Source organism: Oryctolagus cuniculus, chromosome 9 (assembly GCF_051225735.1).
Source record: "Oryctolagus cuniculus isolate XC-2025 breed Fujian yellow rabbit chromosome 9, ASM5122573v1, whole genome shotgun sequence".
NCBI classification, from domain to species: Eukaryota; Metazoa; Chordata; class Mammalia; order Lagomorpha; family Leporidae; genus Oryctolagus; species Oryctolagus cuniculus.
In genome coordinates this window covers 16,797,660-16,812,496 of record NC_142875.1, presented here as the reverse complement: position 1 = coordinate 16,812,496, position 14,837 = coordinate 16,797,660, and the positions used below count along the sequence as shown (strand labels likewise).

The 14,837-nt window shown below is 48.6% G+C and overlaps 1 protein-coding gene across 10 annotated transcripts in view; it reads right to left on the bottom strand.

Moving 5' to 3' along the window:
- Positions 1-5,082, bottom strand: part of DZIP1 (DAZ interacting zinc finger protein 1) — a 53,250-nt gene extending 48,168 nt beyond the window's left edge. For 7 of the 10 annotated variants that reach the window (XM_017343555.4, XM_017343559.4, XM_017343558.4 and 4 more), the window contains exons 1-5: positions 4,757-5,082; positions 4,033-4,130; positions 3,458-3,671; positions 2,744-2,994; positions 2,084-2,644 (exon numbers count right to left, since the gene is read on the bottom strand). In XM_017343555.4, coding sequence (XP_017199044.2) covers positions 2,084-2,644; positions 2,744-2,746 — 564 coding nt within the window. In that variant the 5' untranslated portion in view covers positions 2,747-2,994; positions 3,458-3,671; positions 4,033-4,130; positions 4,757-5,082. The remainder of the gene's footprint in view (positions 1-2,083; positions 2,645-2,743; positions 2,995-3,457; positions 3,672-4,032; positions 4,131-4,756) is intronic. The other 3 variants (XM_008260104.5, XM_089303504.1, XM_017343556.4) reach the window with 2 other exon arrangements.
- Positions 5,083-14,837: the final 9,755 nt, after the last annotated feature.

Here is a 14,837-nt window from a genome sequence, read left to right as displayed (position 1 = left end):
AGCTGGGCCTCACACCCAGGTGGTCTGACTATGGAAGTGTCACCTTAAAACACAGGGCTCAAAGACCCATAAAGAAACAATGGCAAACTCCTTATAGAGGACAGAGTGTAGCCCTCCACCCAAGTAGGAAAGCTGGCCCGGTCACTTCTACCTCTTCATGTCATGCCTGAGCACTCCACAAAGTCAACACTGTCATCCAGAGTATCTTCTGAGTTGCCAGGAGTTGGCAGGTGTCACTTGTTTGATAAAATCGAGTCTTCTCCCTTTTATCCTTATCTATCACCCATCTTTCAGAATCTTTATTTACCAACAGCTTTTTCCAAGGCAGTGAAATGAAAAGATGTTAATAAGCAAACAGGATTTTATACAGTAGGCCTGTTACGAGATAATTGTCAAAGCTAGAACACAATAAACTTTAAAATGCTTCAAGAGAATCTATTCTGTGTGCTGTATAAAAAGACATCATAGCACTATCTGTAAATATTTGATTCTCAAGTGACATTTACACAACAGGCCTTAACCATGTTAAGTATGATTTCAGAGGGCCAGCACTGTGGCATGGTGGTTAAAGCTGCCGCCTACAGTGCCGGCATCCCATGTGGACACCAGTTCGAGTCCCGGCTGCTCTACTTCCAATCCAGCTCTCTGCTATGGGCTGGGAAAGCAGCAGAGGGTGGCCCAAGACCATGGGCCCTTGCACCCACGTGGGAGACCCGGAAGAAGCTTCTGGCCCCTGGCTTAGAATTGGTGCACCTCCAGCCGTTGCAACCCTCTGGGGAGTGAAACAATGGATAGAAAACCTCTCTCTCTCTGCCTCTGCCTCTGCCTCTCTGTAACTCTGCCTTTCAAATAAATAAATAATCTTTTTTTTTAAAAAAAAAAAAGTATGATTTGAAGGTTACACCTCATGGTTGCTCACCCAAGGTCAGACACAAGCCTCTCAGAGAATTCTTTCCTGACTGCTCATCTAGTTTGAGAACACTTTAGTCCAGTAAACCATCTTCCACTAAAATGACTAGAAAGTAAGGGTGTGAAACTGATCTTGTCACCCTGTTGCTTACTTTAATATCATTTCCAAACACTGTTTATACCTTGTGCACTTCCTCCATCTAATCAATTAGTAAGAGGTAGATTGATTTGTTATGCTAAAAAAAAATTGCTATATTGGCCAGGAGCCACGGCTCACTTGGCTAATCCTCCGCCTGCAGCGCGGGCACCCCGGGTTCTAGTGCCGGTTGGGCGCTGGATTCTCTCCCGGTTGCTCCTCTTCCAGTCCGGCTCTCTGCTGTGGCCCGGGAAGGCAGTGGAGGATGGCCCAGGTCCTTGGGCCCTGCACCCGCATGGGAGACCCTGAGGAAGCACCTGGCTCCTGGCTTCAGGTCGTCGCAGCGCACTGGCTGTAGCGGCCATTTGGGGGGTGAAGCAACGGAAAAGGAAGACCTTTCTCTCTGTCTGTCTCTCTCACTGTCTAACTCTGCCTGTCAAAAAAAAAAAATTGCTATATTTATCTTGGGCTCAATGTGTAACCCATAGCAGCTGTAAATTAAGACTAGAAAAACAAAAAATGTTTAATTCTCTAAATGCTGATGCAAGCAAATTCTCTTGGTCTGAGGAACTATACACGTGGAAGTACCGGGGAGTCCCCAGCTCACTGAGAAATGGTTCAGAGGCAAGAGCGTAGGGCACACAGAGTTGGAGGAAGTCCAGCCGAGTGTTAATAATTGGTGAATGTGGGTGAAGCGTGTATCAAAGTTCTTTGTACGCTTGTGGCCACTTTTCTGTCCATTTGAAAGTATCCCAAACTTTCTAAAAATGAGACAACCCCCTAAGTCTAATCACTCCACATGGTTTTGGGGCCGCCTTCCAGAGCAGCCATTGGTCCACGGCTGGTCGTTCAGGACATCCATTAGCAGGAGGAAGCGCCTCCCACAAGCGCATTTGGAGCACTTCAGTGAGGTCCTCGGACAACCTAGCTGTTTAATGATTGAAGCCCTGGTGCTGCAGAAGGTAACCACCCAGGCCAGCGGTCGGCTACGGGGGGGGGGGGGGGGGGGGCGGGAGCCACCCTGAGCGGCGACCTCACCTGATAGTAGCTGGTTTTGGCCTCGATCATCAGCTGCTGCGTGGAGATCATCTTCTTCCGGCGCTTGCACTCCTCCTTCAGCAGCTTGATCTCGCCCGCCTGCTTGGTGAGCAGCTTCCGGCTCTGCTCGCAGTCGCTCAGGCTCAGGCGCAGCCGCTCCTCCAGCGCGTGCACCTGCGAGGTGAGGAACTCCTGCGAGTGCAGCAGGTACTCGATGGTGAGCTGCGCCAGGCGGATGAGCTTCAGCAGCACCGGGTCCACCCCGGACTGGCAGTGCGGGCACTTCTCGTCCTCCAGCTTGCAGAAGGTGATGTTCATGATGTTCTCCTGCAGCGTCAGCACGTCCACGGCCCCGGCCACCTTGTCCACGTCGATGGCGCTCAGCCGCCTCCAGTCCACGCTCTCCAGCCGAGGCCGGAACTGGAAGAAGGGCTGGGGGCCCAGCCCCGCGCTGGGAGGGAAACACGCCATGGCGGCTGCCCCCGCCGCGCCGCCGGCTGCAGAGGCGTCGGGGCCCTCGGGGCAGCCGGCCAGCGGGTAGTACACGTGCTTCTGGAAGGGCTGTGGGAGGAGGAGACGGCGTGGTGGGACGCGGGGCGGGGAGCTGGGGTCCCGTGGAGCCGACGTGCCCGCTGCGCACCCCGGGATCCCGCCTCTTACCATGCTCGCAAGCCAGTCGGCCGCGTGTGCCTGCGTCGGGGGAGCGGGGCGGTCTCCTCTACCCGGCCGGGGCCGCCGCCGCCACCACGGCCTTCGGGAGCGGGAGAAGGCCGGGTTCCCCGCGGCGGCGGCGGCGGCGGCGGCGGCGACCTAGGGTCTGGGCGTCCAGGGCCGTTACTATGGCAGCGCCCGAGCCCGGACCGGAGCGAAGGGCGCGTCCCCCTGCGCGCGCTCAGCATGCGCCCGGCGCCCTGCGGGACCAGAACAGACCGAGTGGTGACACCCGTGCTCCCGGAAAGGGCGCCAGCCCGGGGAGCTTGCCTTCTTAGGTGCCACCCGCTGTCGTTCTACAAATCTATCCATCCAAAAGACCGTGTGTGCATTTAAGGGGGCCGGCTGCAAAAGGGCTCTGGGAAACTTGGGGATACTAGAAGTGCCCTACATTTTGACTGTTGTGTTGATTACCCCGGGGGTATATATACATGTCACAGCTTTTTAAAAATTGCACGCCTAAAATTAAAGGTGCGTTTTAAAATACCACATCGCGATCCAGCTGTGATTATAAAGTAAACTGGGAGTTACTCATATAGGATGGCAGGCTTCCTAAATGTCTTCCTGCTCAGCTGCTTTTCAAAGGCGTTTTCGTCCTCTAAAACCGGCGGAGGGGGCCTTTCACCATCCTCGCGTCCAGTTCCACGAGGCCGCGGTATTTACCTTCCCAGCTTGCGTGTGGTCTGCATTGCTTTCCGGAGAGAAGCCAGCGCTGTCCTAGCAGCGACCTGCAGACCTGAGGCCTCTCATCCTCGGGGTGGTCTGGCGGCTGCCCGTGGTCACCACAGAGCTCAGCGAGCAGAGGAAAAGCCAGACATTCCTCAGTCCACCGGGGAGACCCTGCTCGGACCAACCATCGGGAAAATGGTTTTCTTCCCTAACAGCCAAATAGGTGAACAGAAGAGAGGGAAATGCCGTTCAGAGTAACTGGAAGCCAAGTTGTAATATCAAATACGTTTAGCACTTTCCAGACCCCGAAATAAACCCATCGGAAAGCATCCAGGAAACAAAGCATGCACGTCCCATGGCGCCCAAACTGTTTCAGGGCCCTTGTGAAAAAGTAAATAAATAAACAACTACTAACGACCCACTGCAGCCTGGCATAAAAGCCCTAGAGACATACACACTCGTAGATGGGCTGTGGGTTTGATTCTTGTTTTCCTGCTGCCTGACCGAGAACAAGATGGTCAGCCCTGGGCCTCGGCTTCCCCATCTGTTTAAGGCGTCAGGATACCGACCTGGCAGGTCTGTAGGCTCTGGGCTCCATCCACTGGGCTGCAGGATCCGCAGGAACGAGGGCCGGGTCTCTCCTGCTTACCGATGTAGCCCCCAGCACCTAGCACGGGACGGGCACGGAGAGGGCGTTCAATCTCCCGAACGGAACGATCGAACGAATCCGGCGCTTGCTGGAGGAAATGCCGGCCCCTCATCCCTCCTATTTTCCCTTCCCCTGGTCTGTTGGAGGGATTAACCCGTGCTCGGAGGTGGACGTGGGGGCTGCCTGTGCGCCCCACTGCGGCCGGAGCGAGGAGGCGCGCGGGTCCTAGGGTTCATCTCGGTTCGCCGCAGCCTCTCCAAGCCTGGGACCGCGCATGTTGGCCGTCCTCGCCCCCTTGGTCAGATCTCGGTTACAAGATGGCCGGATGAGAAAGCAATGGGCCCGCTTTCGCCTTCCCTCCGCCCCCCATCTCGGCAGGGCCCCCAGCCGTGCGCCGGAGCCTCTGGTCCCCGGCGCGCGGCACTGCGGGCCCGCCGAACCCGCTAAAGACAAAGGCCCTTAGGACGCGGGCAACAGTGGGGCCTCGGCGTCCCTCCTAAGCAGCCAAGCGGGGACTGGGGGGCTGCAGCGGCCACGCCAGCGGGATCTGGAGAGGCTCGGTTGGTAGCCCGGAGAGGCCGGAGGCGGGCCCGTCTTCGCCGGTCCTGCCTCGGACGCCTGGCGCATCCCTGCCCTCGGCTCACCCCAGCTGCGCGCTCCAGGGCAGATGCCGGGCGCTGCGAGCGGACCGGGGCGACACAGGGGACCCAGATCCCAGGGGCGCTGCTAGCGCAAGCGGGGCCGGCGGAGGCCGAGGAGCGGCAGAGCGCGGAGAGGCGAACAGGCGCCTTTTTTCCAGCGAGCAGGACGCAGCGCGTCTCCACCGGGCAAGTCGTGGCGAGACTGGGCGGCTGGCGCGGTTCCTGGTCTCCTCCGACTGCAGGCCGCCGGCGTCTCGAGGTCCCCCACCCCCCTCCCGCCCCCTCCCCTCTGCGATCCTCCTCGGCTTCTTCTCTCCGCAGCCCCGGCTCCTCTGGCAGCTGGGCGGGCCCGCGCGCGTCTAGACCGCGGCTCCGAAACGCTCTCTGCCAATCCCGTCGCTGGTGCAGACACGTGGTGCCGGGGCGCGCTCTGTTGCTGGCCCCGGGAAGGCTTTTCAAAGAGAAAAACAGATTTCGCTCCTACTCGGTGGTCAAACAGGCCGACAGATAGCTGATTTCCAACAAACGCTGTGCGGGAATTCTCTTCCCAGAAGAGATTCGTTCCAACCGCGGCAGTCGGCAGCTGTAGGCCCCTTGCAGAGCTGTTGTTAGGCAGCCCTGCATTTGCGTGATGTGAAAATGAGACTGGCACTCTAGGATTTAAACCCACGCAGGTTTCCGCGCCTCCTTCCGTTGTGCCCAATTTAGGATTAAAGGTATAGATTCCTACTTCTAGATAATTGGGCAGTGGGCGTCGAGAGAGAGCGGTTGTGGATCAGGAGCTGTGTGACTGTTTCTCTAAGTTAAAATTAGAACGTGGGTTCTGGCAATGGCTCAAAATTCAGTATTTTGAAATAAGGAGTAATCCAGAAAGTATGTGTAAGCCATTTTAGCAACCCTGAGGTTGATGCACACTTGGGTGTATCTTTTGCAAAATCCTGGAATCTACTATAGCAAAAGAGAAAAAAAGTTCTTAAATTGGAAAATAGTAGCTGCAGGATTTATACCAGACAACACGTGACTGTCAAAATACCATTTGTGCTTCTTTCTCCCTGACTGAACCTTGTACCATATTTAGCACAAGGCTTCAAAGCTCAGTACATAATTTATGTTCAATTCGTTGAATTTGTTTTCCTTGAATTCTTAAGGTCTAGGATAGTGTGACATTTTAGATTTATCTAGTTTCAAAATGATGTGAATCTGAAAGAGAACTCAAGATCCCCATAAAAATCCTATAAATTCTTTGAGTAGATGTTTCTAGGTACACATTTCAGGCAACAAGAGATATATAGGGCCAGAGGTTTGTAAATCTGTACCCTGTGTGTGTGTGTGTGTGTGTGTATGCATGTGGGGGGGGTAGTTGTTTAATTATTATTTGATAATATATTTTTGGGTTATGTGTATGCCCCATTTCCTACTGTCAGTGTATTTTTTTTCTCAGGTGTAGAATTAGAATAAATGATTAAACAATTGACTTTGACAGAGCCTAGCAGCCATATCTGTTCTTAATACTTTGCATAAATCTCTTATACCAATTATTGCATTAAACATTCTTTTTAAATTATTGAGATATCTCTCCTCCATCAGATTATGAGAACACCAAGTATTTTGGCGCACTGAGCATAAAGTAAGTCCTCAAATAAATGATTTTTTTAAAGATTAATTTATTTATTTGCAAGTTAGAGTTACACGGTGGGGGGGGGGGTCTTCTATACGATGGTTCACTCCCAAATTGGCCTCAATGGCCAGAGCTGCGCCTATCCAAAGCCAGGAGCCAGGAGCTTCTTTCCAGTCTCCCACATGGGTGCAGGGACCTAAGGACTTGGGCCATCTTCTGCTGCTTTCCCAGGCCATAGCAGAGAGCTGGATTGGAAGTGGAGCAGCAAGGTCTCGAACCAGCACCCATATGGGATGCTGGCACTATAGGCCAGGGCGTTAACCTGTTGTGCCACAGCACCAGCCCCCAAATTGATGTTTTTTTTGAAGGGAGACACTCCCAAAACTTTGACATTGTCTCCCACAACCTGTTTTCTCTCTTTATTATTATTATTATTATTGTAAAGATAATCAGGGTCAGATATCTGGTGGACATTGTGGTTTTTTTATTTTTTAGTTTTTTTAAAGATTTATTTATTTTGAAAGACTGAGTTACAGAGAGAGGTCTTCCTTCTGCTGGTTCACACCCCAAATGGGTTCACTCTCCAAATGGCGGCAATGGCTAGAACTGGACCTGTCCGAAGCCAGGAGCCAAGAGCTTCTTCCCAGTCTCCCATGTGGGTGCAGGGGCCCAAGGATCAGAAGCAGAGCAGCCTGGGCTTGAACCGCTGCATCACAATGCGGCCCCCAAGTTTGCATTTTGAGTGGAGGAAGCATCCAAAATTTTTGAAGCCATGTTTGAAATCACCAGACCAACCTATACCACAACCTCCTTTTCTTTAATGGTTTCCTGGTGGCCTGAATGAAGAAAATGGCCAGGTGGCAATCTTAATTTCCAATTCAACCAAACCATGAATCTGCTTCACTGAATTAATTCAGGCATGAAAGACAGGTTAAAAAACCAGCAACATCCAAACTTACCACTCAAGGAAGGTGCCTCAATCGTGGCATTTGGGGTGGGGGAGGGTAGGAAGGGTATACAGTAGACAAGAACATCTGGTTTGAAGACCTGTCACATTCTGAAGCCCCTGATTCACTTGTCACAATCAGCAGTCCATGAAAGTCAGACTGTATTTGGCATCTAATTACATGGCCATGGTTCTGCCTATTAGGATCCAGGGGATTGATGTGCCTTTAATGGTTAACAGCTTCCATAGGAGCTCAGGCACCTGAGTTCTTCCCATCCCATTTCAGTGGTGGCTCCTGCACTCAGCATGCCACCTCCAGAAAGAGATTTTAGTAAAAAGCTGCCTGCCCTCTCAGATGGATGCAGTTGCTTCACTTCACCTTCACGCTCTTTTTTTTTTTTTTTTTTTTTTTTTGACAGAGTTAGTGAGAGAGAGAGACAGACAGAGAGAAAGGTCTTCCTTCCATTGGTTCACTCCCCAGATGGCTGCTACAGCAGGAGTTATGCCAATCTGAAGCCAGGAGTTAGGGGCCCAAGCACTTGGGCCATCCTCTACTGCCCTCCCAGGCCGCAGCAGAGAGCAGGACTGGAAGAGGGGAAACTGGGACTAGAACCCGGCGCCCATATGGAGTACCGGTGCCGCAGGTGGAGGATTAACCAAGTGAGCCACAGCGCTGGCCCCAGCGCTCTTTCTTTTTTAATGGGCCTTCCTACTGTGTATAGACTAGTAAGCTAAACATCATGCTTCCAGACTCCTATTCTGGAAGCAAATTGGTTTCTGCCAACCGTAAGTTACTCTTAATGACTCGAAAGATGGAATGGGGCAGAAGCCATTTTCCCGATGCTTTCACTGGCATGGTGGATCATGAGGATCCCAGTATTTTTTTTTATTTTTTATTTTATTTATTTTTTATTTGACAGAGTTATAGACAGACAGACAGAGAGAGAGAGAGGTCTTCCTTCCATTGGTTCACTCCCCTAATGGCCGCTACAGCCAGCGCTGCACAGATCCGAAGCCAGGGGGGACCCAAGCACCTGGGCCATCCTTTGCCGCCTTCCCGGGCCACAGCAGAGAGCTGGACTGGAAGAGGAACAACCGGACAGAACCGGCGCCCCAAAACAAGGGGTGCCAGCGCCGCAGGCGGAGAATTAGCCAAGTGAGCCATGGCGCCGGCCTGAGGATCCCAGTATTAACAAGAAAAAGTAAGCCGGCGCCGTGGCTCAATAGGCTAATCCTCCACCTTGCGGCGCCGGCACACCGGGTTCTAGTCCCGGTTGGGGCGCCGGATTCTGTCCCGGTTGCCCCTCTTCCAGGCCAGCTCTCTGCTATGGCCAGGGAGTGCAGTGGAGGATGGCCCAGGTGCTTGGGCCCTGCACCCCATGGGAGACCAGGAAAAGCACCTGGCTCCTGGCTCCTGCCAGGATCAGCGCGGTGCGCCGGCTGCAGCGGCGGCCATTGGAGGGTGAACCAACGGCAAAGGAAGACCTTTCTCTCTCTGTCTCTCTCTCTCACTGTCCACTCTGCCTGTAAAAAAAAAAAAAAAAGAAAAAGTAGCAGCTGAATTCGGCATGTCTGGTCACAATTTTCAAGGGTGTCACATGGCTGCAGAGACACCAGTGGCTGCAGTGGCTGGGACTGTATCGGGCCAAAGCCAGGCACTTCTTCTGGTTCTCCCAGGTGAATGCAGGGGCCCAAGCCCTTAGGCCATCTTCCACAGCTTTCCTAGGTACGTTAGCAGGGAGCTGGATCAGAAGCGGAGTAACCAGGATTCAAACCGGCACCCGTATGGGATGCTGGCACTGCCGGTGTGGCTTAACCCACGACACCATCATGCCAGCCCCTGGATTTAATAGTTCCAAGGCTACTCCATCCCCATCCCTCATTCCTGCTTCTCTAGTGGCCTTTCAATGATTTCTCAAGCATCTGATTCTGTACAAGCTCCCTAACTGCTCCAATACTTACAGTGGCTTTGATTTCCTGCACTAAAACTATACTGATACCCCTTATCAATCTCTATTTTTTATTACCAAGATAAACATTTCTATCAAATGAAAAGATGCCTGGAATAGATGAGCATAATCTACTCAGTCTTCTATTCTCTTTTCCTAAAGTCTTTGAATTCCTTCCTTTACAGTTATTAAGGAAGCTTAGACATTTGAGATGTAATTTGTTGTAGGAAAAGCTCAGTGCACCTTCTCATTGTTCTCTGTGGCTTGTCAACACAATGAATGTCTACTCTGTGGGAAGTGCCCAATCTGTTCATTTGGCCTGACCCAAAATACGGCACATGTTCCTTGATCTAGCAACTTCAAAATCTGTTCCCACGTTCTCCCAATTTTTTTGAGGATACAAATTAGCAAGTTCCTACAACTACTTCCAGATTTCTAACTCTTCTATACCAAGATTCAGTATTGCCTTATAAGACGATGCTAAATTAGCACTCTGGTTGCTAGAGCAACAGTTTGGCGTGGCTCCTGAAAGGGAAATTAATGGTTCTTACATGCAAAAGTGGCAAAGCTTCCTCAAGTAAAGGCAGCCGAGAGGTAGTCTGAGGACTTCAGATCCTCAAGTTAGTAGTTACAAAATTTCATTAGTTACTAGAAGACTTTTTACTAACAGACAGCTGTGTCCCCAACCTAGTCTCTGATACAGTATGCCTGGGACAGGTCAGAGATTTTTGCATTTCTAACAAGTTCCCAGGTGATGCTAATGTCCTTTGTCTGGGGGTCACACTCTCTAAGGAGCTCTGCACTCCATCTTCAGAATCCTTTTAGATGTTGCCATTTTCACTTGTCAGGATTCACTGTCTTCTTTTTTTTTAACTTTTATTTAATAAATATAAATTTCCAAAGTACAACTTTTGGATTATAGTGGATTTTTCCCCCCATAACCTCCCTCCCACCTGCAACCATCCCATCTCCCACTCTCTCTCCCGTCCCATTCTTCATCACGATTCATTTTCAATTATCTTTATATACAGAAGATCAATTTAGTATATACTAAGTAAAGATTTCAACAGTTTGCACCCACACAGAAACACAAAGTATAAAGTACTGTTTGAGTACTAGTTATACCGTTAATTCACATAGTACAACACATTAAGGACAGAGATCCTACATGGGGAGGAAGTGTACAGTGACTCCTGTTGTTGATTTAACAATTGACACTCTTATTTATGACGTCAGTAATCACCTGAGGCTCTTGTCATGAGCTGAGGATTCACTGTCTTCTAATTAGTTCTCCAAATTTCTTAGGATAGACTTAGAAAGATTATGAACTGAATTTACAAAATCAGTTTCTAGGTTTGGTGTATGTGTGCCCTCAGGCTTAAAATTTTAAAAAGGAACTGATGTTTTTTCACCAAATTTACAGAAAGAACTAGAATATCACAAAAGTAAATTTTTGAGATTTGATTTTGTTCTACAAACATGATCACCATGCCTAGTTGTCCAGCCTTCTTCATTCTTTTAAATTGCTCAGTGTCAACTGCGTAGTTCTCAGAGCCCCAAACTCAGTGGATGAATGATTCCAGAAAGAATGTTGTTGGAAGCCTCACATTAGCCCAATAACCAATTCCAAACACCCCATAAATTTTCTAAGGATGCCATTCTCGGTGTCAATTTCCATATTAGGTCAAATTTCTTTGCTTGTCAACAACAAAAGCTGATTATGTTAAAGGGGTAGTGTTGCTGATGGAATATTAGGCAGCTCAAATGATCAAAGGGCAGGGCCAGCACTGTGGTACCCAAGGGTAAGCCACACTTGCAATGCTGGCATTCCATATTAGAGTGCTGGTTCAAATCCTGGCTGCTTTGCTTCTGATCCAGCTCCCTGCTGATAAACCTGAGAAGGCATTGAAAGATGCCCCAGGTACTTGGACTGCAGATGGAATTTGTGGCAACTTTAGCCTCACCCAACCCTGGCTGTTACAGGCATTTGGGGAGTGAACCAGTGGATGAATATTCTCTATTGTTGTCTTTCAAATAAATAATTTAAAATATTATCAAAGAGAAATCCAACAGTCACACCTGATGAAAGACCATAACCAGATGAGTTTTCTGTAACATAGGTGCAATTTTGCTGCCACAACCCCATTCACTTTCTTTTTTTTTTTTTTAATTTTATTTTATTTAATGAACATAAATTTTCAAAGTACAGCTTATGGATTACAATAGCTTCCCCCCCCATAACTTCCCTCCCACCCACAACACTCCCCTCTCCCACTCCCTCTCCCCTTCCATTCACATCAAGATTAATTTTCAATTATCTTTATATACAGAAGATCAATTTAGCATATATTAAGTAAAGATTTCCACAGTTTACACCCACACAGAAACACAAAGTGTAAAATACTATTTGAGTACTAGTTATAGCATTAATTAAACACCTAAGAGTAATTGTGTATTTTTTATTTTATTTTATTTTTTTTGACAGGTAGAGTGGACAGTGAGAGAGACAGAGAGAAAGGTCTTCCTTTGCCGTTGGTTCACCTTCCAATGGCCGCAGCGGCCAGCGTGCTGCGGCCGGCGCACCACGCTGATCCGAAGGCAGGAGCCAGGTGCTTCTCCTGGTCTCCCATGCAGGTGCAGGGCCCAAGCACTTGGGCCATCCTCCACTGCACTCCCGGGCCACAGCAGAGAGCTGGCCTGGAAGAGGAGCAACTGGGACAGAATCCAGCACCCCGACCGGGACTAGAACCCGGTGTGCCGGCGCCGCTAGGCAGAGGATTAGCCTAGTGAGCCGCGGCGCCAGCAATTGTGTATTAATTACAGAGTTCAACCAATAGTTTTAAGTAGAACATAAAAAATACTAAAAGGTAAAGTATTAAGTTCTTTTTTTTCTTTTTTTTGTTTGTTATATGGTTTTTTTTTTATTTAATAAATGTGAATTTACAAAGTGCAACTTGTGTACTGTTGTGGCTTCCCCCCAACAAACTTCCCTCCCTCCCGTGGCCCTCCCCTCTCCCACTCCCTCTCCCATCCCGCCCTTCATCGAGTTTCATTTTCAATTACCTTCATATACTGAAGATCAACTTAGTATATACTAAGCAAGGATTTCAACAGGCTGCACTCACACAAGTGCACAAGGTATAGGGTATTGTTCGACTAGTAGTGTTGTTTTTAAGTTTCATAGTAAAACACATTAAGAACAGAGATCCTACGTGGGGAGCATGTACCCAATGACTCCCGTTGTTGATTAACAATTGGCACTCTTATTTATGATGTCAGCAATCACCCGAGACTCTTGCTATGAGCTGTCTAGGCTATGGAAGCCCCTTGAGTTCACCGACTCTGAACTTGTTTAGCCAAGGCCATATCACAGTGGAGGTTCGTTCCTCCCTTCAGAGAAAGGCACCTCTCTCCTTGCCCATTCACTTTCAGTCATTTGAAATTATCCTGGCTGGTGCCGTGGCTCACTTGCCTAATTCTCCGCCTGTGGAACCGGCACCCCGGGTTCTAGTCCCAATTGGGGCGCTGGATTCTGTCCGGGTTTCTCCTCTTCCAGTCCAGCTCTCTGCTGTGGCCCTGGAAGGCAGTGGACGATGGCCAAGTGCTTGGGCCCTGCACCTGCATGGGAGACCAGGAGGAAGCACCTGGCTCCTGGCTTCGGATCAGTGCAGTGTGTCAGCCTTGGCGGCCATTTTGGGGGTGAACCAATGGAAGGAAGACCTTTCCCTCTGTCTCTCTCTCTCTCTAACTCTGCCTGTAAAAAAAAGAAAGGAAGGAAGGAAGGAAGAAAGATTATCCTTAAGATTCAAATTCTGGTGCGAGAGAATGTGATGGATCTAGTTTGGGCCATGTTTCTGATAGGCCATCATGGTGGAGGTTGGCAAAAGAGACTTTTTTGGAGACACTGTCAATGGTATTATATCCAACAAACTGCATGGAGTAGAAACAACAGGTCCCAAAAGTGTTTCCCCCACCTCCTCCTCATTTCTGTTCCATCAACATGTTTATCTTGGCTTAAACTCCAGCTGAGTCCTTTTGTTTGCTTTCTCATTTTAGTTTACATATCATTGCCATGAATTTTTAATGGGAAATTTCTAACAGAGATTCAACAAGTGAACCTTTTATGCCCTCTTGCTTATTTGTTCTTTCAGTAGCTCTCAAAACTGTTTTAGGCTATGCTTTTGTAATGCAGCTAAGCAGCAATTAAGCAAATGAAGATAACTTGGTAAAATGAAACATCACTCATTCCACTAGGAAAAATAGCATACTACCTGATCTTACAGTCTCTTATTTTTTTCCACAATAGAATCTAAAACTTTAAAAGACTATGTTTTTCTGGTAGTATCTGTTTTCACTTTTAGTTGTTGTATGTTAAGCATGACACCAATAATAGATGTAAGAGAAAACTTTCATGCTAAAGTTAGGCTGAGTGGCAGAAGTGGTGAAAGGTCATCATGTTTGATGACATCCAGGTTAGATTCTAGCTGTCCAACAAAAGTATTGGGGTTTTTTCCTGCTAAAATTTTTTCCTACTAAATGAATTTTCAGCATAGTTCCTATTTACTTATGCATTTCATTGTGGTTATCATTATTTTGGGAATGAGGGAATAGAATATGTAAACTAATTATATGATTTGGTTATTTTATGAAAATAATGATCTCATTTCTATTTAAAGACTTGAAAAAAAAATTTTTTTTAATTCTCCTGATCAAAAGGCAGAATTGGCCTTCAGTGACCTCTGGTGGTTATAGGTACACATTTTGTTTTCCATGATCCTTTCTGTTTTGTCTGCTGTGGTTTAGCTGTAGAAATAACTAACAAAAGGCCAGAAGTCATTGCTATGGCTGGGATTAAATGGATAAGTTTCAAAGGTGAGCCCCAACAATTATGTTCTGGATTTTTATCTCTTCTTGACTTCTCAACGTTTGACTCTTTCTTTAAAAAAATTTATTTTATTATTTGAAAGGCAGAGTTAGAGAGAGAGGTAGAGAGAGAGAGAGAAAGAGATCTTCTAGCTGCTGGTTCACTCCCCAAATGGCCACAATGACCCGGACTGGGCCAGGAGCTTCTTCTGGGTCTCACATGTGGGTGCCAGGGCCCAAGTACTTGGGCCATCCTCTGCTGCTTTCCCAGTCGTATTAGCAGGGAGCTGGATTGAAAGTGGAGCAGCTCGGACTCAAACCATAGACAGTGTCTCCATAAAAGTCCTTTTTGCCAACCTCCACCATGGGATGCCAGTGCTGTAGGTGCTTTAACCTGTGGCTCCACAGCACTGGCCCCTAATGCTTGGCTCTTAAAGCTACCATCTTCATTATGCATCACTAAGGATCGCTATTAGAAACATCACTGCTATTGTTAAACATACTGTAAAATCTTCTTTCATAAACAAAAATGTGAAACATTTTTTCTTAACTACCACATTCCTTTGAGTATAGCTCCAATTGCTTTGCTAGCTTCCAAGCAATATTCATTTAAAACAACATCAACGGCCAGCACCGCGGCTCACTAGGCTAATCCTCCACCTTGCGGCGCTGGCACACCGGGTTCTAGTCCCGGTCGGGGTGCCAGAT